Consider the following 27,039-nt stretch of genomic DNA (forward strand, 5'->3'; position numbering starts at 1 on the left):
GGAAGACTGTGGTTCAAGGTCACCCTTGGCAGTGCCATCTTCAATTAGCTGGCAGAAATTCAGACTAGTGGCATGGCTCAAGTAGTAGAGCACCAGCCATAAGTAAGCAAGCCCAGCGGGAGTATAAGGGCCTGAGTTCAATCTGCAGGCAGGTTCAACGGATAGAACGCCTGATCAGCAAATGCAAAAGCCTGAGTTCAAACTCAGACCCACCAAAAAAGAGAGAGCTAGAGCAAGAGCAGGTGACCAAGAAAGTACCCTCATGGAACAAGAGTCCAAATGATGGCCTGACAATTTCCCAAAAAGCCATGAGGCAGGATGGAAGACAACCAAAACTCACATGTAGCAAGAACACAGCAGAGGTCATAGAGGCAGCGATATCAGAGTGAGCTCAGAAAATGGGCAAGGACAGATGCAAGACTGCAAATGTTTTAGCAGGATTTGGTTTAAAATACTAATAAACATATAAAAACCTAGTTGTCAAAGAGACCGCCTGCAAACCTCCATATATCTCCATGGGAAACATTCTCTAGAACGTGTGTTTGCAAATAGTCCTTTCTCCCATCTGTCGCAGTGGTGGCATATTTTCTCAGCAAAGAGCCGAGGTCCCTTAGCAATCCTAGGACACCAGAAAATATTTCTGCTTCTGCTTGATCACAGGTCACTCTGATACCTAGGTGTATACCTTAACCAATTCCTCCAGAAAACCCCACTGTTTCTGAGCCAGGAGTTTTCCAACAGAGAACCTGTCAACCTCCCTGCTCATCTTAAGAACATAAAAATGATTACCATCTCAAATGCAACCAATAATAGAAATTGCAGTGCCAGGACAGAGGGATAGAAAGGGGTGATACGGAATATTAAAGATGGTCTTCCTCTGAGCATCTTTTTTGTCCCTTAAAATAGTCTGCACGCTTGCCAGGCACGGGTGGCTCATGCCTGTCATCGAACTGTTAAGGAGGCTGAGATCTAAGGATTGTGGGTACGGAGCCAGCTCACGCAGCAAAGTCTATGAAACTCTTCTCTCCAATTAACCACCATAAGGCTGGAAGGGGAGCTGTTGCTCAAGTGGTAGAGCACGAGTCTTGAGCAAAAAAGTTCAGAAACAGCACCCAGGCCCTGAGTTCAAGTCCCAGGACATGTGATGGGGCATGGAGCGCATCTCCCAGGAAAGTCCCATGGGTCTGGATTAGGCCTGGGGTTGACAAATTCTCCAGGCTACCCACTTCTTCAGAGCAAGTTCAGAGCGCACAGCAGGAGCCTTCAGCCCTAGGAGGGGAAGGACAGAAATGTACCACACAGCCAGAACATGGAGCCTAAGAGAAATGTGGGGTCAGATGCAGGCAGTGTGGGGAACACAGACCTGCCCACAAGCCACCATGTTTCCAACTGAATGAGAAGCTGCATGCTTTGTTTAAGGAGCTGGCTTCACTGAGATGAAGTCCCCAGACCCCAGCCTTCTCCTTCCCACAAGACAGAAACCACAGTGCTGGCCAAATCCCCCAGGCACTGCGAAAGAACTCAGAGACAGCTCTCAGCTGCGAGCTCTTCCCAAGACCACAGCAAGGCCCTGGCCACAGGCAGGGTGGGCTCCATTGAAAGACTGAAGGGGTGAAGAAAAGGCCAGTCCTCTCATTCTCAGCTGGACAAGACCCAGCTCAGCTTGAGGACTCAGGGTGACATGGGCACAGGCTGTGCATGAGACTACACTGGAGCCCACATTCTTCTCCCTCTGCCCCAGGCTGCTTCACCCCTTCTTCCAGCCTCTCCCATCCCCCTAGGGGAACTGGCCTTGCCGGATTCCCTGAAAATACATTCATTGCCTTGCCAAGGTCAGCTTGCTAGCTTGCTACCTGCAACCCAACCCCAAAGTATAAGGAGGTGGCCTCGGCTGAACAGTGTGTATCCCCCACAAAGACACCTTCAAAGCTAATCCCTAGTAGCTGTGACTGTGACATTACTTACAAATAGGGTCAAGTTCAGAAGAGGCCCTACAGGATGAGGGTAGACCCTAAATCCAGGAACTTGTGTCATTATAAGGAGATGTGAGATTGATACACCAAGGACACACAACTACCATATGAAAAAAAAAATGCCAAGATTGGAGTGCTACAGAGTTACGAGCTAGGGATGTCTTGGCAAACACCAGAAGATAGAAGAGGCAAATGAAGATCATGACCTTATGCCCCCAGGGGGAGAGTGGCTCTGCAGGTACCTTCACTCTGGATTTCTGCCTTCCAAAAGAGTGTAAAAGAATACATTTCTAGGGGCTGGGGATATGGCCTAGTGGCAAGAGTGCTTGTCTCATATACATGAGGCCCTGGGTTCGATTCCCCAGCACCACATATATAGAAAATGGCCAGAAGTGGCGCTGTGGCTCAAGTGGCAGAGTGCTAGCCTTGAGCAAAAAGAAGCCAGGGACAGTGCTCAGGCCCTGAGTCCAAGGCCCAGGACTGGCCAAAAAAAAAAAGAATACATTTCTATAGTTTGCAACACCCAGCTGGTGGTCGTTTGTTACAGTCACCATAACAAACAATTCCAGGACCTTCCCCCCATCGAATCAATGCAAGCAGGAAGACCAGCAAATCGGTTCTCATCTGTTTACCATTGCTTCCCACATCAAATGAGAACATTGCATGAAAAATCCTGAATAAACCATAAATCACAATGCCACCAGGCTGGCACTAATGATACAGGACCCATGACAGCTCTCTAGAGTCCATCACGGCATCAACGTAAGATTGGGTCTGAGTACAGACCCTGAGTATTCTACCTCTTTCCCATGGTCCTTTGCCACAGCCAGCGGCACCCCATCAAGAGCAAGGAATTCCGTTCAAGTCAGCTCATAGATGTGGTCCTAGGCCAGGCTCAGCAACAGGAGAGGCCACACCAGCGACTAAAAGAAGACCCACCAACTGGATTGCAATTAGCCAGGAAAGCAAGTCTCAGGAGGAGAAGCAAATGAAACTTCAGGGCCACACTACCTGCTCATGGGGAACACCAAACCTGCCTGCCTTTTGGGGTGAGTGAGGCTGTTGCCGCCCCTCCTTCAGGGAAGATAAACAAAAGGATGGCCAGTTGCTGTACTTCCCCCTAAACAGTATGTGGGATTCCAGTCTCACACACTGAGTCGGCTCCTTATGGACAGGAACCACGCCCACAGCTGGCCTCAACACCTGCCGAGAAAATGTAGGGCTGTTTCCTTCCTGGTGGATACCACTCGGCTGACTCCCAGAACCCTTTGAAGTCCCCGGGTCCTGTATCAATGAACACTAGGAAGTGAGCCGTACATGCCAATTTCCACCATTCCCATGTACTTCAAAAAGATGAAGCAGGGCAGGAAGTTCAAAAGAATGTGCCCGTGACTGTAGCCTGCAATCTGGAAAATTATAGACACTGTCCGTCAACACAGGACACCCAGGCAGGTGCCTTTTGCAACTGCCTCCTTCTTGCAAGAAGGCCTAGCTGAGGGTAATAGGAATTTCCAGTTCTCTGAGCATTTCTTGTTCCGTAAGAGTTATTACCCCCATGAAATCTCAAGCACTGACAAAGAAATACAGGAGTTTGCACCTGTTTGCTTCAGAAATACTGCTAAAAACAGATTTGCCAAAAGGCCACCTCTAAAATTAGTCCTATTTCCTTCTCTGCAAAACATAGTAAGGGATATTTTTAGTAACATCTTCACTCCAGGTAGCTGGCATTGTCAAGCTCTGTGCGTGATTATTGGCAACTTACTAAGCAGGCAATCCTTATTTTTGGTCCCAAAATAGCTCTGATGAAAGCGATAAACAGGATTTTTAAAAAGTAATAATAATGATACAAAAATAAGATGTTGAACTATCTTAACCAGTAATTTTATGCCCTTTACTTTGTCTCCTAATCATAAAAAAGGTAAAAGGCACTGACTGCTTGCTCTGGTAATATATTTTTGCTTGTCTACCAAACCAGATCTATTCCTGAGCTATACTTATGTTTTTCTCAATCAACCTTTTCAACTATTTTTAATCCATTTTTAAATGCAATCATAACCTCTTATATACCAGGGACTGTGCATTTCCTAGTTACCAAGAAATGATCACAAGGAGGCATGGTGGCATATGCCTATAATCCCAGCCACTTGGGAGACAGAGGTAGGAGGATCAGCAGTTGACCTCAGACTGATCAGACAGGGGTCAACTAGGGTGAAAGTACAAACTCTATCTGAAAAAAACAGGCTAAAATCAAAAGGACTGGAGGGTGGCTCAAGCGGTAGAGCACTTGCCTAGCAAGTTGAGGTCGAGCTCAATTCCTGCTACAACTAAAAGAAAAAAAAACAAAAACAAAAAAAACGACTCTCTAGAGAGTAAGCACAGCCTCCGTGATTCTCTCAAAGTCATTACTCGATAGTTCTGCTCAGCAACTTCATTCTTTGTCCCAAAGCTTCCAACACAAGTGATTCTTTTCAGAATCAAATCTTGGATCCTTTTTCCTTATCCATGTATCAACTTAGCTCCCTAAGACTGAAAACCTACTCACCTAGGTATTTCACATGATCAAGTGAACTAGTTATTTTGAAAGCCAGATTTACAGAGATTGCACTAATTCAGAGCTAAAGGATAAAAAATTAGGTCTCAGCCCAGAATCCTCCTTTCTCTACCAGAAGTGGAAAGAGCTATCAAGATTCCAATTACATCTGAACAAACAACTTCAGAGGACGGGCGGGTAAGATGCAGTCCTGTAGGTAATGACAGCAAAGACAGCCTTTCAATAAGATAGTGCTGAATCCCAAGAAAAGTGAAAGCTCCAAAAAAGTCTCTCTCATCAGCTGTACTCAAACAAACCCCCAGGAAACTACAGAGGTCTTCACCCATTTTGGAAATGTACAGAAGCTCGCAAGTCAATCCAATACACACCTATCAGTATCTGAGTTGCACACAGATCCCCCAAAACAAAGTGCCTGGGTTTGACAATGGCCACTTTGATCAGCTAGTTCCCACAAACTTGATGTACTGTGTCTTCTCAGAAATCTTCTCAGATTTCTATTTCAAGAACTGATGTCCCAAGCAAGAGAAGCAGCCCTGAATCCTTCTGCTCTTGGTTGCTTGGGAAGAGGGAGGCTACATCTATTTTTCCCTTTACTGTTCAGGACTTCATTATCTTTCCATGTAGTCTGTGCCAATTTAAAAACAAAATAGAGAAGGAGGAAGTATTTTATCCAAAAGTATGTACCCCAAGAAAAGAGGGAGGAATGGGGAATGGCAGATGTCTCCCCAAGACCTTTCACACCAACATCTCTGCTCATCAGAACACCCCTTCCCCAGGACAAAGCCTTCTCTTCAGTTAGCAGCTTACCTTTTCAAAAGAACTTCCTTAGGCTGTAGGGGCTGGGAATATGGCCTAGAGGTAGAGTGCTTGCCTCACGTACATGAAGCCCTGGGTTCAATTCCCTAGTACCACATATATAGAAAAAGCCAGAAGTGGTGCTGTGGCTCAAGTGGTAGAGTGCTAGCTAGCCTTGAGCAAAAAGAAGCCAGGGAAAGTGATCAGGCCCTGAGTCCAAGTCCCAGAACTGGCAAAAAAAAAAAAAAAAAAAAAAAAAAAGAACTTAAGCTGCAAATAGCCTGAGGTTGCTTTCACCTTGGGGGTTTGGGCCTAGCTTAGTCTGGCAAATAAATATCCAAAACAAGAGTGAAGCTTGGGATTCATTAACTAAGTGATTCTTCCCAAGCAGAGTCAAGAGCAGCCCACATACACCAAAACAGCACATTTTAATCTCTAGGATCTGCTAAACCACACATCTATTAGTAAAGCATTAAAGGTGTTGGATTTGAGAGATAAATGCTATGAAAGGCACCATTGTTTCTTGAAAGCCAGCAATTGAATGAGTTAAAAATCCAGATTTCTCCAGGTGCTTAGGAGTCCCTGGAGCTCTAATCGTAGGGAAACTGAACAACTGTGAAAAGCACGTTTTTCACCATTAAACATCCACCCCTGCTCTCCTCCTCCCTTCTCCCCTGCCCCTGCTAAGAACCACAGGTCTTTAACTAGATCAAATCAATTAGGCCAGGGATGCTGGATCATTTTACATCCAATTAATACCTCCTCCCAGTGCACACAGAAAATCAGACTCATCACTGAAACCACCAGGGGAAGAGTACCGGGCTCCTCATGTGAACCCCTTTCGAGCAATAATGTTTACTATTCCAGGGGACCCAGCAGAAAGCTCCAAAACCAAAGTAGTGGAGCGGGTTCTGAGCGCTACATATATCCACAGGTGGCTCAGCCAAGGCTGAGGGATTCATGTCTAGAAACCAGGCCCCCCCCCACCCCCCAATGAAGGAAAGTGGAGAGAAGGTGGGAAGAGGAGGGACTCTTCAAGTCTGACACACTGAATGGTCAGCAAGAGACTCCTCACTTGAGGGAGGAAATTGACATGACCAGATTGAATTGTCCCAGATTTCAAATGAAAATAGACTTCTAACACTTGCTTTCACCAGAACTGGAGAAAAGAGCTCATTGGCTCACACCTATCCCCACGGCTCAGGCAGACAGACAGCCTGCTGGACTCCAACTAGTAAATTCCTGCTTACTCTGGCTGGATTAGAAGGAGGTTTGGGAAGTCTTTTTCCTTCTTTGAAGAGGGACTTAGTAAGTTTATATTGAACACTTTCCCCTCCCCTTTTCTCACTGGAAAAGGCAATTTTTTTAACTACTCCCTCTAATCCTATTTGCCCAAAACTAAAGGAGGACTCCATCCACTCTGAATGGCTACAGAAGTGAAGGACAAGCCAGGCACTGGTGGCTCATGCCTGTAATCCTAGCTACTCCGGGGACTGATATCTAAAATCAAAGCCAGCCTGGGCAGGAAATTCCATGAGACTCTTGGATTAAGCACCAAAAAGGCTGAACGTGGAGTTGTGACTCAAGTAAGTGGTAGAGTGCCCACTTGAAGCAAAAAAAAAGCTGAAGATCAGCACCCCAGCCTTGAGTTTCTTGAGTTCAAGTAAAAAAGGAAAGAAGGAGGGAAGGAAGAAAGGAAGGGAAGGGAGGGGTGGAAGGAAGGGGGGGGGAGAGAGAATGCACATTACAGGGTGTTGGAGGCCTGTGCTCAGGTCAACACGGCAAAGCTAAAGGTTAAAGGGAGGCCTGGAAAGGCAGCCCAGTGGCAAAAGGCCTGAGTGGTGGCCCAGGCACCAGGCTGGGCAGAACATCCCAGCTCACCATGGAGAAGGGTTTGGCTCCCGGACTATTTGCTCTAGTGAGGACACCCAGAGGGCCCCTCCTCTCTCCAAAGGGAGTTGGGGGGGGGGGGCGGGCTCTACGTCCTCCAGTGCGCGCACCCCCTCCCCCCAGCCCGGAACAGGAGATCTGAAGTCTGAAATGACAGGAGCCTTGGCAGCCAGGAGAGGCTCTAAGCACGAGGCAGCCTGGGGCTAACCAAGCCTCTAAAGTAAGCCAGCCTCCAGTCAGTCCCGTCGCTAGGATTTCTTCTCACAGATCAAAGTGACACCCGAGATCTTCCTGCACCTGGTCGGGCCACGGTTCCCACCATCTAACTTCTAACCAGGGGGAAGAGGTGGCGCTCCGGGTCACTGGGGGAGGGGAGGGGAGAGGAGGGGAGGCCCCTCCCCCCCGTGCTTTCCTTCTACCAGGATAAGTCATCCCCCCCCCCCATTCTCTAAAAGTCCGGGCGCACCCCTGCCAGAAGCTGGGTCTTTTTTTTCAAGACCGAGGGGTGGGGGGAGGGCTGAACGGAATGAGGGGGTTGGAGTGTTGGAGGAGAGAAAGTCGGTGGCGAATGCAGGTGAGGGTGCGGGGGGGGGGGGACGCAGGAGAAATCCCCTACCTTCCTAGACTACTCGGGGGGGGGGGGGGAGGAGAGGAACCTCTGCGGGGTCTCAGCTCCCGTACCCCCTCCTCCGCAGAGCCCAGGAAGGATCAAGTCCCATTTCTCTCCCACACTCCGAAGGGCCGGGGTGGGTAGGGGCGGGGGGGGGGGGCCCGCCGTTCCCGCCGGCGACCCCCGCGACGGCGTCCGCCAGGCGGCGCCTCCGCGGCACCGAAAGACTGCGCGGGACGGCTGCGCGCGTAAACCCGTCGCCCTCCGGTTCCCCGGGGAAACTGACCCCAAGCCACCCACCGCTTGCGTGCCCGATGACGCGCCCCCTGCCCCGGAGGGCGCGGGAAGCTAGCGGGAGGCGGGGCGGGCTCCCGGCCGGGGACCACCCACCCCACCCCACCCCCCAGCTTGGATGCGCGCCGTGCGCCGAGCTCCCGGGGTCCCGCCGCGGGTCCCCGCCGGGACCCTCACCTCCTGCCCCCCCCCCGCGCCGCGGGCCGGCGCCCCCGGGCGGCCTCACCTTCTCTCCGGTCAGCACGTGCAGCCCCTCGCGCACCTTGGCGAAGGAGCCCTCGCCCAGCTTCCTGCTGCCGATGAGGTAGTTGCCCACGCGCTTGTGGTGCTGGAAGTCGCGGAGCCGCTCGCGGGGCACGCCGCTCACCCAGGCCGGCAGGAAACTTCCCTCGCAGGCCGCCGCCGGCCGGGCCGCGTCCTCCGCTACCCCGCCGCCCCCGGGCGCCGCCGGCTCGCTCAGGAGCCCGTCCCCCGCCGCCGCCGGCATCGCGCCGATCCGAACCCGCGCTCGCCGCTAGCTCCTCGGGGTCCGGTGCCCCGACTGCCTCGGCTCCGCCCGCCGCCGCTCGGGCTTCGGGCCCCGCCCGGCCCCGGGTCTCCGCGCCCAGCGCCTCCGGGCCGCCGGCCGCGCTCACGCCCCCCGCGCTTCGGAGCGCCGCGCGCAGACAATAGCGGCCGCCCCGGAGCGATCGGGAGACCGGGGACCCGCCCCCTGGAAGTTCTTCCTGAGGGGGTCGCCCAGCCCCTTCCCGGACACTCCCGATCCCGTCTTGGGGGCTAGGGACGGGCGTCCGGAGAGGGGGCGCGGGGAGCGGCGCTGGCCTGGGGAGGGGCGCGGCCGAGTGGCCGGGTCACGGAGTCCGGCGGTCTCGATCTCGTCGGAGCCGGGGATGGAGGGGGACGTCTCCGCCCTCGCCGCCGGTCTGGCCCGCCCGGGCTCGGGTCGGACTCCCTCGCTCCCAGCCGTGCACCGGGCGGCTGCTCCCGTCCGAGGGAAGCGCGCGGCGGGCTGCAGGCGCCCTCTGGAAAGCAACCGAAGAAAGCCCCCGTTCAGTTTGAATTTGCAGAAATTTAATCCGATGGCGGGCGGCGGGAACAAATGCAAGCTCCACTCCGCAGCCTGGGTACTTTCAAATCCCTCGTAGCCCCTCCTTCCCCGCGCGCCACAGCCAAATTCGACCCTCGCCGGAGAGGGGAGGGGAGCGGCCGAGGGGGCGGTGGAGCCACCTGAGCGCCAGACAAGGCGCGGGGCGGGGGGGGGGGGGGGAGGTTGGGTGGGGGGAGGGGGGCGGGAAGGAGAAACCCTGCGCGCGGCCCCGGAGAGGCGCGCTCCCGGACCGCCCAAGTCGGGCCGCCCGCCTCCCGCTCTCCGCGCCGCTCTCAGCGATTCTGGGCTGGAGGTTTCTGCACCTTCCACTGGTGGATTTCCCCCAGCCAGGGCACGAGGAAGGAAGTGCGATGCATTGGACCACCTTAAAAACGGTGGATTGGGCTGGTTGTCCAGCACAGCCGGGCACACAGTGGGGAAGTAGGGAGCCTGGATGGATGGATGGATGGATGGATGGGTGGGTGGGTGGGTGGATAGGTGGAGGTGTCAAGGCTCAAACGCCCACATGGTGGTAGGAGAGCAGCTGCACCATTCAAAGTAGCAGCAGCCATGCAGGAAGCAGGGCGTTTGCTGCTTCTACACGCTCGTCCACACCTCTTGCCTTGCAGGGAAACGGTGCGGCCGGCCGCAGGATGAGCTGGAGCCAGCGCTCGCTGCGCCGGCGATGCTTTTGTTCTGGGAGCAGCTCCGTAACTGCTCGTTGCTCATCAACAATTGCAGCTGTGTGGACAGCCCTCCCCTACACACACACACACACACACACACACACACACACACACACACACACACACACACACACACACACACACACACACACACACCCCTTCCAAGATCCCCTCACGACTTACCCGATGGAAAAGGAGGGATCCCGTTAGGGAGGAGCCGGAGGGGAGCTATTGGCAAAATGCTACCTGTTGAAGTGTCCGCGTTTTCTGCAAACCCAACCCCCGACCGTACCTCAGAGCTGTAAAGGAGGATGGGGTTCTAGCAAAGTTCCTTTCATTGTTCACTCGTCAGTCAACGAGGATGGCCGGGCTCCGTGCGTGGAATGGGGGAGGGGGCACACAGCTGTTACTCATCCAGTCTCGGGAGCTCCCTGACTGGTCTCAAAGGGAACCCCAAGAAACGCCTGTTTCCTCGTTTAAATAGAGGTAATTCTGAATCCACAAGTTGCTACCCTTGCTATTTGTTCCTGGGGGTTTTTGTTTGGTTGGTTTTGGTGGTGGTGGTTCATTGTTCCCCTTCGCCTGTATTAAAGATTCACGTTTTCCTTTCTTGCTTTGCTGGAGACTTTTTTTTTTTTTTTCTAACCATTCTCCAACTGTATCCTTACAATTTCTGGAGGGCTCTTCAAATCGCTGTTGTGTCTGAAATTCAGTAATCAAGTATTAATCCGTCAGTAACGTGGGCAAGACGGCAAACAATGCCCATGTTAAACAAATGTTTTTAAAATGTGGGCTGTAGCTCTGCACACACCAATGGCTGGCGCCTGTAATACTAGATACTTAGGAGGCGGAGATCTGAGGATTGTGGTTTGAAGCCAGCCTCCACAGGAAAAGTGTGAGACTTATCTCCATTTAAACAAAACAAAACAAAACAAAACAAAAAAAAAAGCCTGGAAGTGGAGCTGTGGTTGGAATGGTAGAGTGGTATCATTGAGCAAAAGAAGCTCAGAGACAGGGCCAGGCCCTGAGCTCAAGCCCCAGGAGTGGTACCACCCCACACACACAAAAAAAAGGGGCTGTAGAGGCCACTTTGGGTCCGTATCATTCTCTATCCATATCATTTTCCAAGGAAAATTTTTTTTATAGTTTATTAATGTGATGTGAATTTAATTGATTTTCAAATATGAGAACATTAGCTGTTTATGAAAATTTAGAGATTTATTTATTATGGGTTAAGTCCAATCTCAGAGACTGTTCGTCAAAATATAAGACCAAAAAAAATGCTACAAATGGCAGAAGGCATTTATGATGAAATAGATTTTTCTTTCCTTTGAGATTTTTCTTTCCTTTTGCTGTTTTAATTATCCTCTTAGTGTGGAGGTCAGGACTGGGGTACAAAGGAGAAAGAATCAAATGCCCATTAAATCTGTTTTCAAGACTGCTTCCAGGGTTTGTTTCAGGCTCACTGCTAATTCCATCAGCTGGAATGGACGCTAAAGAGACGGCCAAATCCTACCCCTGTCTGGGTTTAGTGACTGGTTCTTGAACCACAGATCCTGTTCTCTGAAATGGCCTTGCTAAATATGAAATGACTTCAGAAATTTCATCCCTGTAAGAAATATTAGTGCCCCAAAACATCATGTGGTCTTCAGATTACATAGGAAAGAAATAGCGGAATAACAGTAGTCTCGCTTGGAAAATTGTCTTCTAATAAGCACAGAGTAAATCCTGGCCCTGTCCTCCTGTGGCTTCATCCAGATCCGTTTCCCCATCTCCACACCTTTCCTGATAAGGTACTCATCCCCAGTCGGCTGTCTTTCCTTCTGCCTTAGCACACATGTTCTTTGTCTTGTGAAGCCCTCCCCCACCAATCAGCTGCAAGAAGCTAATCACACCTGTTGTCTCTCTATATCTCTCTTTCCCTTCTTTCCTCCCTCCATCTCCAAACTACTCATTTACATTCCATTTATATACTTAGGAATGTATTTCCTCTCTTTCAGAATCAATGAAGACAGAGGTTATGTCTAATTTTATCTCTATTTTTCCTGCAGTGCCCCTAGTTCAGTGTCTGGAGACGAGGTGGTTGCTTCGTAAATAAATGAATGAGAATAATCATTCACAGGTTCTCCTGGGAGGCTTTATTGTTCTAGACTCCCCAGTTTAGGGGAGGCATTACTAGCGACTTTCTCAAAGGGCTTTCACTTATATTATTGGTTGCTTTTAGGGAATCAGTAAATAAAATCATTTGTGAAAGAAAGGCCATTGTCCCTGGGAACCCTGGGACATGTCCATAGTCCTAACTAAGTCCTAAGAGGTGGAGAGTAGGAGGATCATAGTTCAAAAAGTTCACATGACCCCATCTCAACCTATAAAAAGCTGGGTGGGGAACAACACCTGTTATCCCAGCCATGCTGGAATAGAAGTCAGATCCAATCTCAATAATAACCAAAACAAAAAAGGCTAAGGGCATAGTTCAGGTAGTAGAGACCTGTCTAGCAAGGGCAAGATGCTTGCAACCCCAGTACCACCAACCAAAAAGGAGGAGACCATATTTTCTTACTTGGAGGGGTTAACCCTTGCAATGACATGATTCATCATAGTAGGCTCAAGAGTCAAAAAGCTGTCTCCATTGACTTGTACCAGCTGCTTCCTTCTTCCCCTTCCCCTTTCCCATCTCCTTTTTCCATATGGCTTTGAGCCCATCTGTGTTCTCCCACAGAATGCCAGCTAGAAGGCCCAGCTGGAAACAGTCAAAGACAATTAGAAGTAATCAGGCTGGCACAGCCAGGAAATGAGAACCAGCTAGAAGAGCTTAGGCTGGCAGAAGCTGGGTGGTAGCTAGAGGAAGAACAGACAACAAAGCAAAGGCAGAAGGCCTGGAAAACTTGGCCTGGAAGACCTTTGGAGAACTCTACTGTCTTGCTACACAATAGACTCTGCACTTGAACCCATATCCCCAGAGTTCATGTCCATCATGATTCTCCTCATGACATTCCACTTTTTTCTGTGCTCCATACCAAGGCTGAAAAAAGGGGGTTCCCTTGGTCCCACTACCTGGTATACACTGGTAGCCTTCACTTTAGGGGGAACAGGCTGTTGCCAGGACCCCATAATGAGTCATACCAACACATTTCTCTATGCCTCTGTTTCCTTCAGCTGTAAAACTAGACTATTAAGGAATTGTGAAGATTAAGTGAGATGATACATGTCGAACAGTTAGCTCAGAGCCTGGCATAACACAGATGCATGTCAGTTTCAGCTCACTCTTTCCATCAATACTAACACTGTTGTCACAACAGAGTCACTCAAGAATGTCCCAAAACTCCACAAACAGCTGTCCTTGTTACTGACAAATCCCAAAGCTGGATCTCAAGGTTGGATCTCTTCCCTGAATTCAGAGTCCTGTGGCCAAACTCATCATCTCACAAAGCAGATGACAGAATAAAGCTCAGCTTCACCTGGGCTCAACACCACACACACACACACACACACACACACACACACACACACACACACACACCACATCTTCACTCCTTCCCTAAGGCTTCATTCAACCTCTATCAGTCATCCTTTGCTTCCTGCCCTTCCTGATCCTTATGTCCAATCCATCAGCAAGTGCTACATTGCCAACCTTCAAACTATATCCACCACTTCTCATGACTGTCACCTCTGTCATCCAATTCAAACCACCATCCTCTCTCACCTACCAGCCAGCATCCCTTGCTTGCCCACTAAAATGGGAAGCCAAGGGTGTACCCGTGGCTCATGCCTGAAATCCTGCCACTCAGGTGGCTGAGATCTAGGACTGAGGTTCACGCCAGCCTAGGCAGGAAAGTCCATTAGACTCTTATCTCCAATGAATCACCAGAAAACCAGAAGTGGTGATATAGCTCAAAGTGGTAGAGCACTAGCCTTGAGCAAGAGCTCATGGAGAGTACCCAGGCCCAGAGTTCAAGACTCAGGACCAACCAAAAAAAGAAAAAAAAAGTAGGGGGGTGGGGACTCAAGTCAGGTGCTGGTCACTCATGCCTGTCCTCCTAGTTACTCAGAAGGCTGAGATCTGAGCATTACTGTTTGAAACTGAGGCAGGAAAATCTATGCAACTCTTACCTCCAGCTAGCCACCAAAAAACTAAAAGTGGAGCTGTGACCCAAGTGGTAAAGCACCAGCCTTGAGTGAAAAAGAGTTAAAGGGCAGTGCCCAGGTTCTGGCTTCATGCCCCAGTACCAACAATAAATAATAAATAAATAAAAATAAATAATCAAGCAAATAAAGAAATCCAATCACCTGCAGAAAAGAAACCCCTCAAGTGCCTTATGTTGATGGACCCTGTTTTCTTCCTCAGGGTCTAACCTCCCGAGAGTCAGCCCTCCACCTGCTGCTCTTTCTGAGTTACCTCTTCCCTCCTTCCAAACTTTGGCCTCATTACCCCTCCATGCTTCAGTTGGCTGAGGCTGCAAGAACAAGTTACCCAGGCTGGGCAGCCTAAGCAACAGACCCTTCCTTCTCACAATTCCATTCACTGGAAATCCAAGAGGGGTGCCAGCGGGCACACACAAGTAGATCTTTACTATAAGGACTGGATTTGGTCCATTATGCAGGCTGAGCAGTCCAAAGTGGGGTACCAGTGGGTTCATTTGCTGGTGAGGAATGTTTTCTGATGTGTCCTCACATCTGTCTGTGTGTGAGAGAGAGGGAGAGAGGGAAAAGAGAAAGGAAGAGAGGAAGAAGGAGAAAGAGGAGAAAACCTTCTGGTCTTTGTATAGAAGGGCACTGATGATTTCATGAGGGCTCCATGCTCTTGACCTCAACTAAGCCTAATTACTTCCCAGAAATCTCAGCTCCCAAACGACACATTGTGGAGGATAAGGCCTCTATACATGAACTGGAGGTGGGGGTGGGGAGCAGCACCCCCTCTGACACTCCTCACTCCACTCGGGGCTCCTCCCTCCCAGCAGAAACTGGGAGAGTGTCCTGACTTTCCCGTCATCACTCTGGCTCTTCCCTTGCTCTGTTCTCTTCATCTTTATCCAGCTCCTCAAGAATCCCTCTGTTTACTGTCTCTCCCTCGAGAATTTAAGGTCCATGAAGCTAGGGGCTTTGGGTCCCAATACCGCAATTCCTGGTCCATTGTAGATAGGGAGCAATGGCAATATGGAGATTCATCCCAATTCTTTTTTTTTTTTTTTTTTTTGGCCAGTCCTGGGCCTTGGACTCAGGGCCTGAGCACTGTCCCTGGCTTCTTCCCGCTCAAGGCTAGCACTCTGCCACTTGAGCCACAGCGCCGCTTCTGGCCGTTTTCTGTATATGTGGTACTGGGGAATCGAACCTAGGGCCTCGTGTATCCGAGGCAGGCACTCTTGCCACTAGGCTATATCCCCAGCCCCCATCCCAATTCTTGACCTATCCGAGTGGAAGTGGAGATGTTTATGAGCTCTGAATGGCTCTGGCCCCTAGAATATGATAAGGTGTGGATGGCAATCACCAGCCAACCTCCACAACTTCTTCCCAGCCACCACGAGTAGATGTTCTAGAAGAAAAGAATGCATTTTGGGGGGACAGTTTTGGGGCTTGAACTCAAAGCCTGGGTGCTGTCCTTGAGCCTCTTTGTGCTCAAGGCTAGTACCCTACCATTTGAGCCACAGCGCCACTTCCAGTTTTTGAGTAGTTAGTTGGAGATAAGAGTCTCACTGCTGGGAATATGGCCTAGTGGCAAGAGTGCTTGCCTCCTATACATGAAGCCCTGGGTTCGATTCCCCAGCACCACACATATAGAAAATGGCCAGAAGTGGCGCTGTGGCTCAAGTGGTAGAGTGCTAGCCTTGAGCAAAAAGAAGCCAGGGACAGTGCTCAGGCCCTGAGTTCAAGGCCCAGGACTGGCCAATAAATAAATAAATAAATAAGAGTCTCACAGGGACTTTTCTGCCCAGGCTGGCTTTGAACCATGGTCCTCAGATCTCAGCCTCCTAAGTAGCTAGGTTTACGAGCATGAGCCACTGGTGCCCAACGATGCATTCTTTACACTAGATATCAATGATGGCTGTTCAAGAGAGCTACACTCTTACCATGGTTGACCCTTCTTCAGTCCCCAAGAGCCAAAGAGAATGGCTATTTTACAATGGCAACCTGCTATATGGAAACCACATCTTGATGTTATGCCCGATTCCAAATCCCAGACAGATGTGATTAGGAAGAAAGAAAACTTCAAATCTTTCAAAGAGAAGACACAGCCTCATGTGCTCTCCTGGTGTGTGTGCTCATTCCGGGGCTCATCTGGGCCCCGCCCTCCAGGGCTGACATCTCTCTCCAGCCCCCACCACATCTCTCCCCCTTCCAAGTTCACTGCTCCCCACCCCCCTCCATGGGCCCTTTATATTTTCCAATTCTTGAAATCTATTTCTCCTAAATATTGACAGAGCCTGATCTCTTTCTCTCACACACGTCTTCCAGTCTTCATGCAAATGTCACCTTCGCTGTGTGCCTTTTCCGTGAGGTTTTCTCTACACTTCCCGAATCCCGATCCCCTTTCCCTGATTTATTTTCTTCACAACAATCACCGTCATAGAGTTTCCTTACCTATTTCGCTTATTATCTAGCTTCGTTTCTAGAATGCTGGCTCCCTACGGGCTGGTATTCTGGTTGATTGTGCTATGTCTGGTTCCTGGGTCCTAGGAAGAATGTAATACAATTTGGTGGTGTGTGAATGAACTTGTAATTCATCATAGTAAATGGGAAGACAAAAAAGATAAACAGTAAAAGTGGATCCTGCTGGAAAGAGCCTGCATCTTAAGGGTTCACTGGAGAAATGTGTACCGCAAAGATTAGCCTCCATGCCAAGCTGTCTGCTGTATGCCAGGAAGGCATATGCTGGGGCTACCTACTGTACATTTCTTCCTGGGATCGGGGCAGAACTTGCAGTAGAAGAGTCTGAGCGGGATCTGTGGATTGGTCACAGACAATGGCCCAAAGGCAGACGAAGTGAGAGGAAGGGGCACTGTGGCACTGAACCCACTCACCAGTCACTGGCCAAGGCATCTGAGCTACTGGCCACAGCTGGCCTGGTGCAGGCCCATAGCCAGGTAGAGAGGAGTAGAGGCGGGCGCCCCCTGCTGGTAGACACGACTGTGCTTTCTCCCCACATTACTGAGACGCCAGGAGACAGCAAAACTCGCACTTCACTCACCAGTGAGCTCAGTGGCCCTAGGCAGGGCCTCTATCATCTCGGAGCGTGAGTTTTCTTCATCCAGAAAGGGAAGAGCTCCTCTCCGTCATTCCGAAGTCCCAGGACTGTTGCCAGGATAGGATGAGGCAAATCTATGCAAATAGGTTACAAAAATAGAAACTATTTTGATTATTGTTCAGAGCACAGCAGTCTTAGATCAAAGTAGAAAGTGTCTGGGACATAAATCACATTTTAAAAATAAACCAAAATAAAAAGTTCAAGATCAGATGGTTGAAAAGTCATCGTTTTTCAGCACCTATTTGGTGGAGGTCTTCTGCTGGGTGTCTGTATTGGATATAAATATTTGTGCCCACTGCCATAGACCTACCCACATGAATGGCCTCTTAGCCTCACTGACCTTCTAGCTTGTCTCTTTCAGGCTCCTGATCAACTGGCCAAGCTTCCGTTACTGCCAGTGAGTCTCTGTGTGGATAGATGCGTGGATAGACAGACAGATAGATAGATAGATAGATATTTAATGATGTATAGACATAGAAAGAGATAACATGATAGATTGCTACACGATGAAGGGTGGCAGGCAAATGGCAGATAGGTAGCTTATAGAGAGATCAATCGATAGAGGACATACTATTAGGTAAAAATAAATAGGATAGGGGCTGGGAATATGGCCTAGTGGTAAAGTGCTCACCTTGTGTACATGAAGCCCTGGGTTTGGTTCCTCAGCACCACATATATAGAAAAAAGCCGGAAGTGGTGCTGTGGCTCAAGAGGTAGAGTACTAGCCTTGAGCAAAAAGAAGCCAGGGACAGTGCTCAGGCCCTGAGTTCAAGCCCCCGGACTGGCAAAAAAAAAATAAATAAAAATAAAAAAACATAGGATAAAGAAATAAAATGATAGATGATATCTAGATAAATAGATGATAGATAAGAAAATAGATCAATAGACAATAGATGAATAAGTAGATGATGAACAGAAAGAAGAAAGAAAGGAGATAGATAGTCTATACAAGGTACATACATGACCAGGTGTCTGTTAGGCTCTATGCTATGGTTGCTACAGTGTGGTCCATGTCTATTTGTGGACTGACCCCACATACACCACTTGAGATCCAAGTTCATGCTTTATCTGCCCCAACAGCGGGCAGCAGCAGCCCATCCCCACGCAGCCATGGGTGTGAGCTGCTGCAAAGCACCTGGTACAGTAGTGGGGAGGGGGATAAAAGGTGGGCTTGTTGCTTAGACAGCTGGCTGGAACCCTCAGCCCAGCTCAGACCCTATCTGGGTCTATCTGGGATGAAATGTTTCTTTCTGTCTTGCAGCACGTGCTGTGGACTACATCAGCCGTTCACCTGGTGAATCTTGCAGGACTCTGCCTAGGCTGGGCACTAGAGAAATGTCCACTGAGTGTCACATGTCCACATGCCAAGGACCGCCAGCAGTGCCCCAAAAGCTCTTCTTTGAAGAATGTTAATGTTTCCACTTCAGATAAAATGAACTTGGTTCAGAACCCCAGAGGTCTGCTTGATGATCCCGGTCTTGGGGTTTGCTGCAGACCACGGGGTCTTGGGGGAGGGTCGTCTTTCCCTAGCACTGATGTCATGTAAGGCCTGCTGCATCATTTGAGTTGAGCATCTAAGCTGTTTCCATGACAGCCTGGATCCACTCCTCTACACTTGCCTTAGACTTATCAGCCTTCCCTTATCACAGTCTATAGGTTAAAAGAGTAGCATTGAAGTAGAGCATAGGCCATCTCCAGCATTAGACTCGCCAGCATTTGAAGCAGGTCCTTCTTCATGGTAAGAGATGAAAGAAATAATTTGCGCTTCATCTTGGAGTAGACGACCAGCATGCCTCTAAAGGTTAGACTCTGCAGCTAACGTAGCGGCCCCATGAAAACCAAGGTGTCTCCCATGACCTGGAGTCCATGAATGTCCCAGAGGCCTCCAGGAAACTTACTGCTTCTCATTTATCCATCCAGTTAAAGCAATGAAATAAGGGATCAGGGAAGGTTCTTCCAGATATCCAAGTGGTCGTGTTCTCTGCAGACTATATACAACAAAGGACAAGAGCATTAACATAGCCCGAGGGGAGAGAATAAAAAACATTTTCTAGCCAGGTATCTGTGGCTCACACCTATAATCTTAGCTACTCGGGAGTCTTAGATCTGAGGATCACAGTTCAAAGCCAGTCTGGACAGAAAAAGACTGTGAGACTCTTATTTAATTAATCACCAAAAAGGCTGGTAAGTGGCTCAAGTGGTAGAGTACTAGCCTTGAGCACAAAAGCTCAGAGACTATGCACAGGCTCTGAGTTCAAGCTCCAGGACCAGGAAAACAACACATACATACATACACACATGCATACATACATATATATGCATATGTATATGTATGCAGTATGTATTGCATACATACATATATATGCAATATGTATATATACACATGTATATTTTGTATATTTGTGTATGTATGTATATATATATATATTCTATTATCTTCCCCAAGTGAATGCAAACTTTCTTTTTCTCTTTTCGGATAATGATGGAAAAAGATACATCCACCAGCTGAATGATCACATGTCATATACCAAAGGCTGCATTTGTCTGACTTTTGTAAATATGCCATACTTCTGTCAGCTCCAGATCCTGCCATACTGGAGGATATCAAGGATCCCAGTTTTGCAGTGGGGGTCTCCATGTCAGTCCTAAAAGAGCTGCCACTGGAGCTGAGCTCTCCGTTCACACTGCCGTCCCTCTCACAAGCACATGCCTTAGTGCCTAGAAAAGAAGACAGGTGGGGCTGGGGATATAGCCTAGTGGCAAGAGTGCTTGCCTCGTATACATGAAGCCCTGGGTTCGATTCCCCAGCACCACATATACAGAAAACGGCCAGAAGTGGTGCTGTGACTCAAGTGGCAGAGTGCTAGCCTTGAGCAAGAAAGGAAGCCAGGGACAGTGCTCAGGCCCTGAGTCCAAGGCCCAGGACTGGCAAAAAAAAAAAAAAAGAAGAAGAAGACAGGTCCTCTGGGGCCTTTGTGTGGATTACACTCAGCTCCTGGCGTACTCAGGATGTTTGTGCTCCCTCCAAAAGTTATGTTGAAGCTTAATACGAAATTCAAGAATATTAAGAGGCAGGGGCTTTGGAAGCTACTTAAGGTCTGCATTTATGGATGAGATTAAAGTTTTTTATAAAAGAACTTGAAAGACTGGCCCCTAGAGAGACAGAGTTCACAGCAATTTGTGTGTGTGTGTGTGTGTGTGTCTGTGTGTGTGAGAGAGAAAATGTAGTAGACAATAGTGAATGAAAGTCCTCCAAAGTCAGAGAACATGAAAAGTAAAACAAACTTGAGAAATAAATGTTGTTTTTGAGATCAAAAGCATAATATTCAAAACACAAGCCAATCTCAACAGAGAATCAAAGAGAATATATACATTTAAGTTTATAGAAATCACGATGCATAATAGAAAAATCAAAAGTCCAGACTTGTACTAAGAATGTGTAATAACAATTTCAATGGGTTCTACCTTAATTAAAGTAAAAAAAAATATGATAGCTTTTATTGATGCAGTGTACAGTGCCAGAGACAACAGCCACAAAACAAAGCTCTGATGACTGGCTGAGATCGTGAATTTACCACTTAGACCAGAATGCTAAGGACAGCCAAGGAAGAAAATCAGGCACCAAGGTAAAAACTCCGAGGAAATACACCAAAACACTGTGGTGCTGCCTGTGTGCGGGCCACGGACCTCTTTTGTGAAACAGCAGCTGAGGAGACTCACTCAGGCGGTCACGATGGCCGACAAAAAGCCAAGAAAGGAGTCAAGACTGAGAACAATGATCATATTAATTTTGAAGGTGGCAGGGGAGAATGGTTCTGTGGTGCAGTTTAAGGTTAAGAGGCAGGGCTGGGGATATGGCCTAGTGGCAAGAGAGCTTGCCTCGTATACATGAGGCCCTGGGTTTGATTCCCCAGCACCACATATACAGAAAACGGCCAGAAGTGGCGCTGTGGCTCAAGTGGCAGAGTGCTAGCCTTGAGCAAAAAGGAAGCCAGGGACAGTGCTCAGGCCCTGAGTCCAAGGCCCAGGACTGGCAAAAAAAAAAAAAAAAAGAGGCATATACCACTTAGTAAACAAGTGAAAGCCGATTGTGAATGACAGGGTTTATCAATAAGGCAGATAAGATTCCAATTGATTGGCAGCCAATCAATGAAACAGACACACTGGCACCATTGGAAATGAAGGACGAAAATACAATTAATGTGTTCCAGCAGCAGACAGGAGATGTCTATTCAAAAAGGGAACCTGCTACTTTGTTCTTATAGACCAAGAATACATTCTTAATTAGAAAACTGCAATTTGGTTCCACCACATCCTGACTAGTACAGTATAGTTTTCTCTACTCTTTCATTTTCCCCTTCCCCATTCCTTTATTGTATAAAGTAACTGGTGTATGTGCACAAGCATATTTCTTTTCTTTTCTTTTCTTTTCTTTTTATTTTTTTTGCCAGTCCTTGGACTCAGGGCCTGAGCACTGTCCCTGGCTTCTTTTTGCTCAAGGCTAGCACTCTGCCACTTGAGCCACAGCGCCACTTCTGGCCATTTTCTGTATATGTGGTGCTGGGGAATTGAACCCAGGGCCTCATGTGTATGAGGCAAGCACTCTTGCCACTAGGCCATATCCCCAGCCCCTTTTCCTTTTCCTTTTCTTTTTCTTTTTTTAAGCTAAGTGGCCAATGGTATATTTTGATTGACATCAAACAGAGATAGGATGGGGAAAAATGCTGGTTTTGTGAAAGTGTCTCCCTTGTCCATTAGTGGCATGCTCATTCAGCTTTTATTTTTAATTTCAGCAAGTTATTTTGCTCCCACTGTTTTAACCAAAAAAAAAAAAAACTTTTGCATATTTTGTTTGACTGGAGAATTTAATGTTTTCATTTATCATTGTAAAACCAAGGACAATTTTATAACTTTTTGTACGTCGCTGTTACATGGAGGGTAATCTGTCTTTGAGTAGGGGTAAATTACTCTTAAAAAAAAATCCTAGATAGTTATCCCTTCAAGTCAAGTGTCTTGTTGTTTAAATAAACATCTTGTTTAAACAGAAAAGAAAAGAAATAAGCCAAAAGGAGGTAATTCAATGTTCAGGGAGGAAATATAGGGTGGAAATATTATTTGTGAATTGAGATCATGAAATGCTTGTTACAATTGACTTAAGCTATTCGTACACTTCTAAAAATCCTGAATTTTAATCAAGAATTCAAATATCCTAGAAACATTTTTGAACCCTTTCTAAATAGGATCAGACAACAGTAATGGAGATCTGAGCCTTCATGTGGGGACTATAGAAACATCTGGAATTCTGTTCCTCATGGCATCATGAGTGGTAACTACACTCCAATATTGATAGGAACCAAATTCTTTCCCCACCAACATTGGACCACTGCTGTCCTTCAGATCTCAGATGTCCTAGAGAACCTGCTGACCCTTCCCAGACCAGGATATCACATTCCAAGTGCACAGTCCTTGAGTAACAGAAGCCCTCAGACTCCTAGTTGACATGAAGTTCAAATGCCTTAATAGAAATTTGCATCATCTAAGGCAAAAAATTGTTTCCTGAGTCTGTTGAGTCAACTTGCATAAACCAATTTCACAGCTGAAAAAAGTTCAGTTTACTCAAGATGAATAAAAAAGATCTTCTTTCACTAGTTATTTCAGCCTTTAAAACTCATCTTACAAGTCCCTTGTGTGCAAATTTTCATCTTCTTCCCAGATCCCAGAGAAATAGGCAGCAGAAAGTTTGAATGTCCCCATGGTACTGACAGGGGAAATGAAGAAGCAAGGTTGGCGCTCAGTCTCATACTGGAGCAGGCAAAGCTGCAGCTGGAACAAGAATGGAAATATGCTAAAGAAGCCCTCATGATTGGATGTGGTGGAGTACCTCTATAATCTCTGCACTTGCGAGGTGGTGGTAGTGGGAAAAGCACAAGTTCCAGACCAGCCTGTGCTTCATAGTGAGACATTCTCAAAAATGAAAACAAAACCAAGAATTCTTCTTGATGCTAGCTCCTTACCTGGCACAGAGAAAGGACAAGTAAAAAGGAAAGTCACGGTAGGAAACTTCTTCAGAATAAAGATCCCACAAATGTTCATTCCAGGCTGATGTCAGTGAAAGTGACAAGGTCGCCGAAGGGGAACCTGTTTCAGTATGGTAATTTGCTGGTACTAGAGAGCTGCCAAAGAAAATTAGTATAACTAATTTAAATTCCAGTCTAATCACTCAGAGCCTTTGTTTTCTCATTCCACTAATGTCATTACTCTAAAGAAGACAGAGATAGATAGATAGATAGATAGATAGATAGATAGATAGATAGATAGATAGAGATAGGTACATAGAAGACAGATATTTAGGTAGATGATTGATAGATGCGGATAATACATCCGCATCCGATGGATGCACAGCTATGTGGAAATAGGTTGGAGTGTTTGTTTGTTTATTGGATAGTGGTTTATTGAGGCATGGTCTCAATAGCTTAGGTTGGTCTCAGACTCACAATCCTCCTGCCTTAGGTCCCCAAGTGCTAAGATTACAGGCAGACATCGCCATACTTGCCTTAGATTCATAGCTATTTCACTGGCTATCTTGTTTGTACTGTTGAAGTAGTTGAACATCACAGACTGATGCCATAAGCTAAATATAGAACATACAGGTTTTAAGCATCACATATAATTAAAAATGCGAGCAGAGACATTGGAGGTGTGGCTCAGAAGTTCAGTTCCTGCCTTAAGCAAACATGAGGCCCTGAGCCCCATTATGAAATAAGATAAAATAAGATTTTTTAAAAACCCACAAATTTAGGGAGTGCTTATCAAAAACTCATAAATGAGAAATAAGAAGCAGCACATTCTAGTATAAAGTATAAATATTATTACATAACTATATCACTGTTACCTGTTTCTTTACACTGAAACTTGAATGAAGCCATTAAAAACGAGATTATTCATCAGTGAAATACCCATCTTAACAGAGCTAAAGTTTTGTAAAATGCAACAGAGGGTGTCTCAGCCTGTTTCCTGCTGCTGCATAGCAAAATGCCTAGGCATAAAGAGGTCTATCAGGCTCAGTTTGGAGACTGAAAACCCAAGACCAAGTGGCACAGGTTCAGCCTCTGGTGGGGCATTTCTTACATGGTGGGTAACTATCATGTCAAGACCCCAAGAGTTAACACAGGCAGCCAGAGAGAGGCTAAATCACTCCATAACTACTTACTCCCATGGAAACTAACTGGAATGGACTGTCCCTAATGATCTAACCAGCTCCCAGTAGACCACACCTCTTAAATTTTCCCCTCGAATACCACCACTTTGGAGACCAGGCTTCCATCATAGAGTCATCTGCCAACCATGGTAGACAGAATGGTCCCTGACAAGAGTAAAGCTTAGAATCCTAGAAATGAAACATAATCTCAATATTTTGAAACTAAAACTTGAATTCTCTCTTTATGTAGCTCTAGGCTCCTGGTTTGGGTTAGAGCAAGTTTTCAAGTCATGGGTAATGTGCTACGCTCACGACACACACTGGGCAATGTTCTTTGCTTCTTGGGTCGAGGATGAATTGGTTTTCAGTGGGATTCAATTACTCTGGACACATTTCATTTTCAAATCTGAACATTTTTTACCATGAGGTGGTATTTTTGGAAAGTCTCCTGATACTTCTTTTCAGAAGCACTACTGATTTGATTGAAATACTCACAGTTAACAAAGCAAAACCCATGAATATAAATATTTAGGATAAAGGAAAGCACATTTATGCTTTTTTATGTAAGGAAAATAAACTTAAGATCTTTACTTTAAGATCTTGTGTTGAATGTTCAATTTTGGTTCTCAGAAATGAGAAGCTCATATCGTATAAATTATATATAGATTAAAGATCTTGTAAATGTATGTATTTTTAACCCAGCAGTTCTAGTTCTAGGAATTTGTAGTTTAAAGAATTCTTTTATAAATGTGCAAAGACATGCCTATGAGGGCAGTGGTCCTCTGATATTAGCAGTTCCACTTTCTAAGGGTTCAGTCACCCGCAGCCAACCAGATCTAAAAATATTAAGTGGAAAATGATTCAGGGTCATAGGTTGGAAAAAGCAATTGTCTTCCTGTTGTGATGTCAGAAGGATGACAGGAGTCTAATCTTACATCACCAAGATGACATCTACCTGAATTTCTCCTCAAGAAGCTATTGTTTCATCTCACATCATCAGAGAAGGGTAACCACAGAAGAATAAGGTACTCTGACAGAACAAGAGAGATCACATTCATATAATGTTTATTACAGTATGACGGTTATCCTGTAATATAGTGTAATTATATTTTATGATACTATAAACAACTACAATATTCTCAGCCCCTAAAGAACATGTTACAGAGCTTCAGCTTCAGGCGTCCACTAAAGCTCTGGGAGTCTATTCCCTACTGGTTCGGGAGGACTATGTGTGTTCATGACTTGCAGCATCATAGAGAAACAGTGGGGAAACCCCACTTGTCTAATGTTAAGGGGACCAAATAAGTAAAATATGGTACCTACCAAAAATGTGTAGCTACACAGATAGGCTGTGGCATAGAAGAGTATTTGTGGCAGTGAGGATGTTATCATACTAAGTGCAAAATATAATGTTAGTAGCACTTACAGAAATCATGGAGTCTGTGACCTGAAAAAGTATTAATAGAAGTGCTTGTTATTAGTGATTGTCCCTAGGTGGTAAACTGAATGTAGTATTTATTTTATTGGCTGAAGAAGTTTACATGATAGCAAGTGAGAAAAACCCTCGTACCAGCAATGGATCAATTGCTGAAGATTCCCAGTGGCAGCCTGGGAAAACATGATATGAGGAATATTAGGCAATGGTGTGGGTGTTTGTAAAAGCTGGGGTGGAACAAGGCCTAAAAAGACAGCCATATTGGCTGCTGAACATTGCCCTGAAGAGCCCCTATAGAAAGATAATGAGACTGATGACCGTTCACCAGCAGTAAATGGCCAGGGATGGAAGCCAAAAGACCTAGGTAAGAGCTCACAAAGAGACCCTACCAGCTGCACGGGAAAAAGCAACCCAGATCAGCAACAAACGGAAGACAATTCTGTTGTAGTTTTTGAAAGCTCAGCCTAGGTAGGAGTGCTAGGTAGGAGAGGCTGGACAGATATAACCCCACATGGAGAATAAACCAAACAGATAACAAGAGAGAGTCCAGATACAATTACAGGAACACTAGGATCCAGCCAAACCAAAACCCAAAATTCACCCCTGGGTTTTTCAGCTTGCAAAAACAATATTATTCCCCTTGTCAAAGGTTAGTTTTGAGTGGAGTTTCTGCCACTCACACTGCTGAGTTGCTTTCCCTCACACGTCTTTTTGCATGGAGAAGCTTCTTTCTTCAATGAATCCCAGCTACTCCGAACATTCTACATGCTTTCTTTTGCCTTGCAAAAAAAAAAAAAAAAAAGGTGTGGCGGGGGGGGGGGGGCGGGGGTAATCACTGGCTCACACAGAATGTGATTCCTTAAGTTGGTCTTGTTTCAATCAAGAAAATTCTCATGGTAGTCTGGAATCCATTTCATTCTTTCATACTCTACACCCCCTTTAGGCTTCCTGTTGGCAGACAATCCGTTTCACTTCGGATGGGTCTGGATTATTTTTAAAGCCATGTTTCATACAGTCTGGCTCTGGAACTAAGCCCTTCCACTCCTGGGGGTGCTTATGGCCTGGCTTTCTGCTGAGGCCAAATTTCTTCTTAATCCTTAGAAGTTGCAGACCTTTTTCCTTCTGCTTTTTACAATGCTTTCTGAAAAGGCAGACTAGATACAGGGTTGGGGGATGGGCACTGTGGTTGCCTGACCCAATGGCAGAGAGTGCTGGAAACTAGTGTGACTTAGTTGTGCCAATAAAATTCTTGAGATTTGAAGCTCATCTCAGCTCTTTCT

General features: G+C 47.0%; 1 protein-coding gene across 1 annotated transcript in view; it reads right to left on the reverse strand.

The window, feature by feature from the left end:
* Hunk (hormonally up-regulated Neu-associated kinase) overlaps positions 1-8,673 on the reverse strand; it is a 97,483-nt gene extending 88,810 nt beyond the window's left edge. Inside the window, exon 1 of the mRNA XM_048346323.1 lies at positions 8,340-8,673. Coding sequence (XP_048202280.1) covers positions 8,340-8,600 — 261 coding nt within the window. The 5' untranslated portion in view covers positions 8,601-8,673. The remainder of the gene's footprint in view (positions 1-8,339) is intronic.
* Positions 8,674-27,039: the final 18,366 nt, after the last annotated feature.

The sequence above is a fragment of the Perognathus longimembris genome, chromosome 5, assembly GCF_023159225.1.
Source record: "Perognathus longimembris pacificus isolate PPM17 chromosome 5, ASM2315922v1, whole genome shotgun sequence".
NCBI lineage: Eukaryota > Metazoa > Chordata > Mammalia > Rodentia > Heteromyidae > Perognathus > Perognathus longimembris.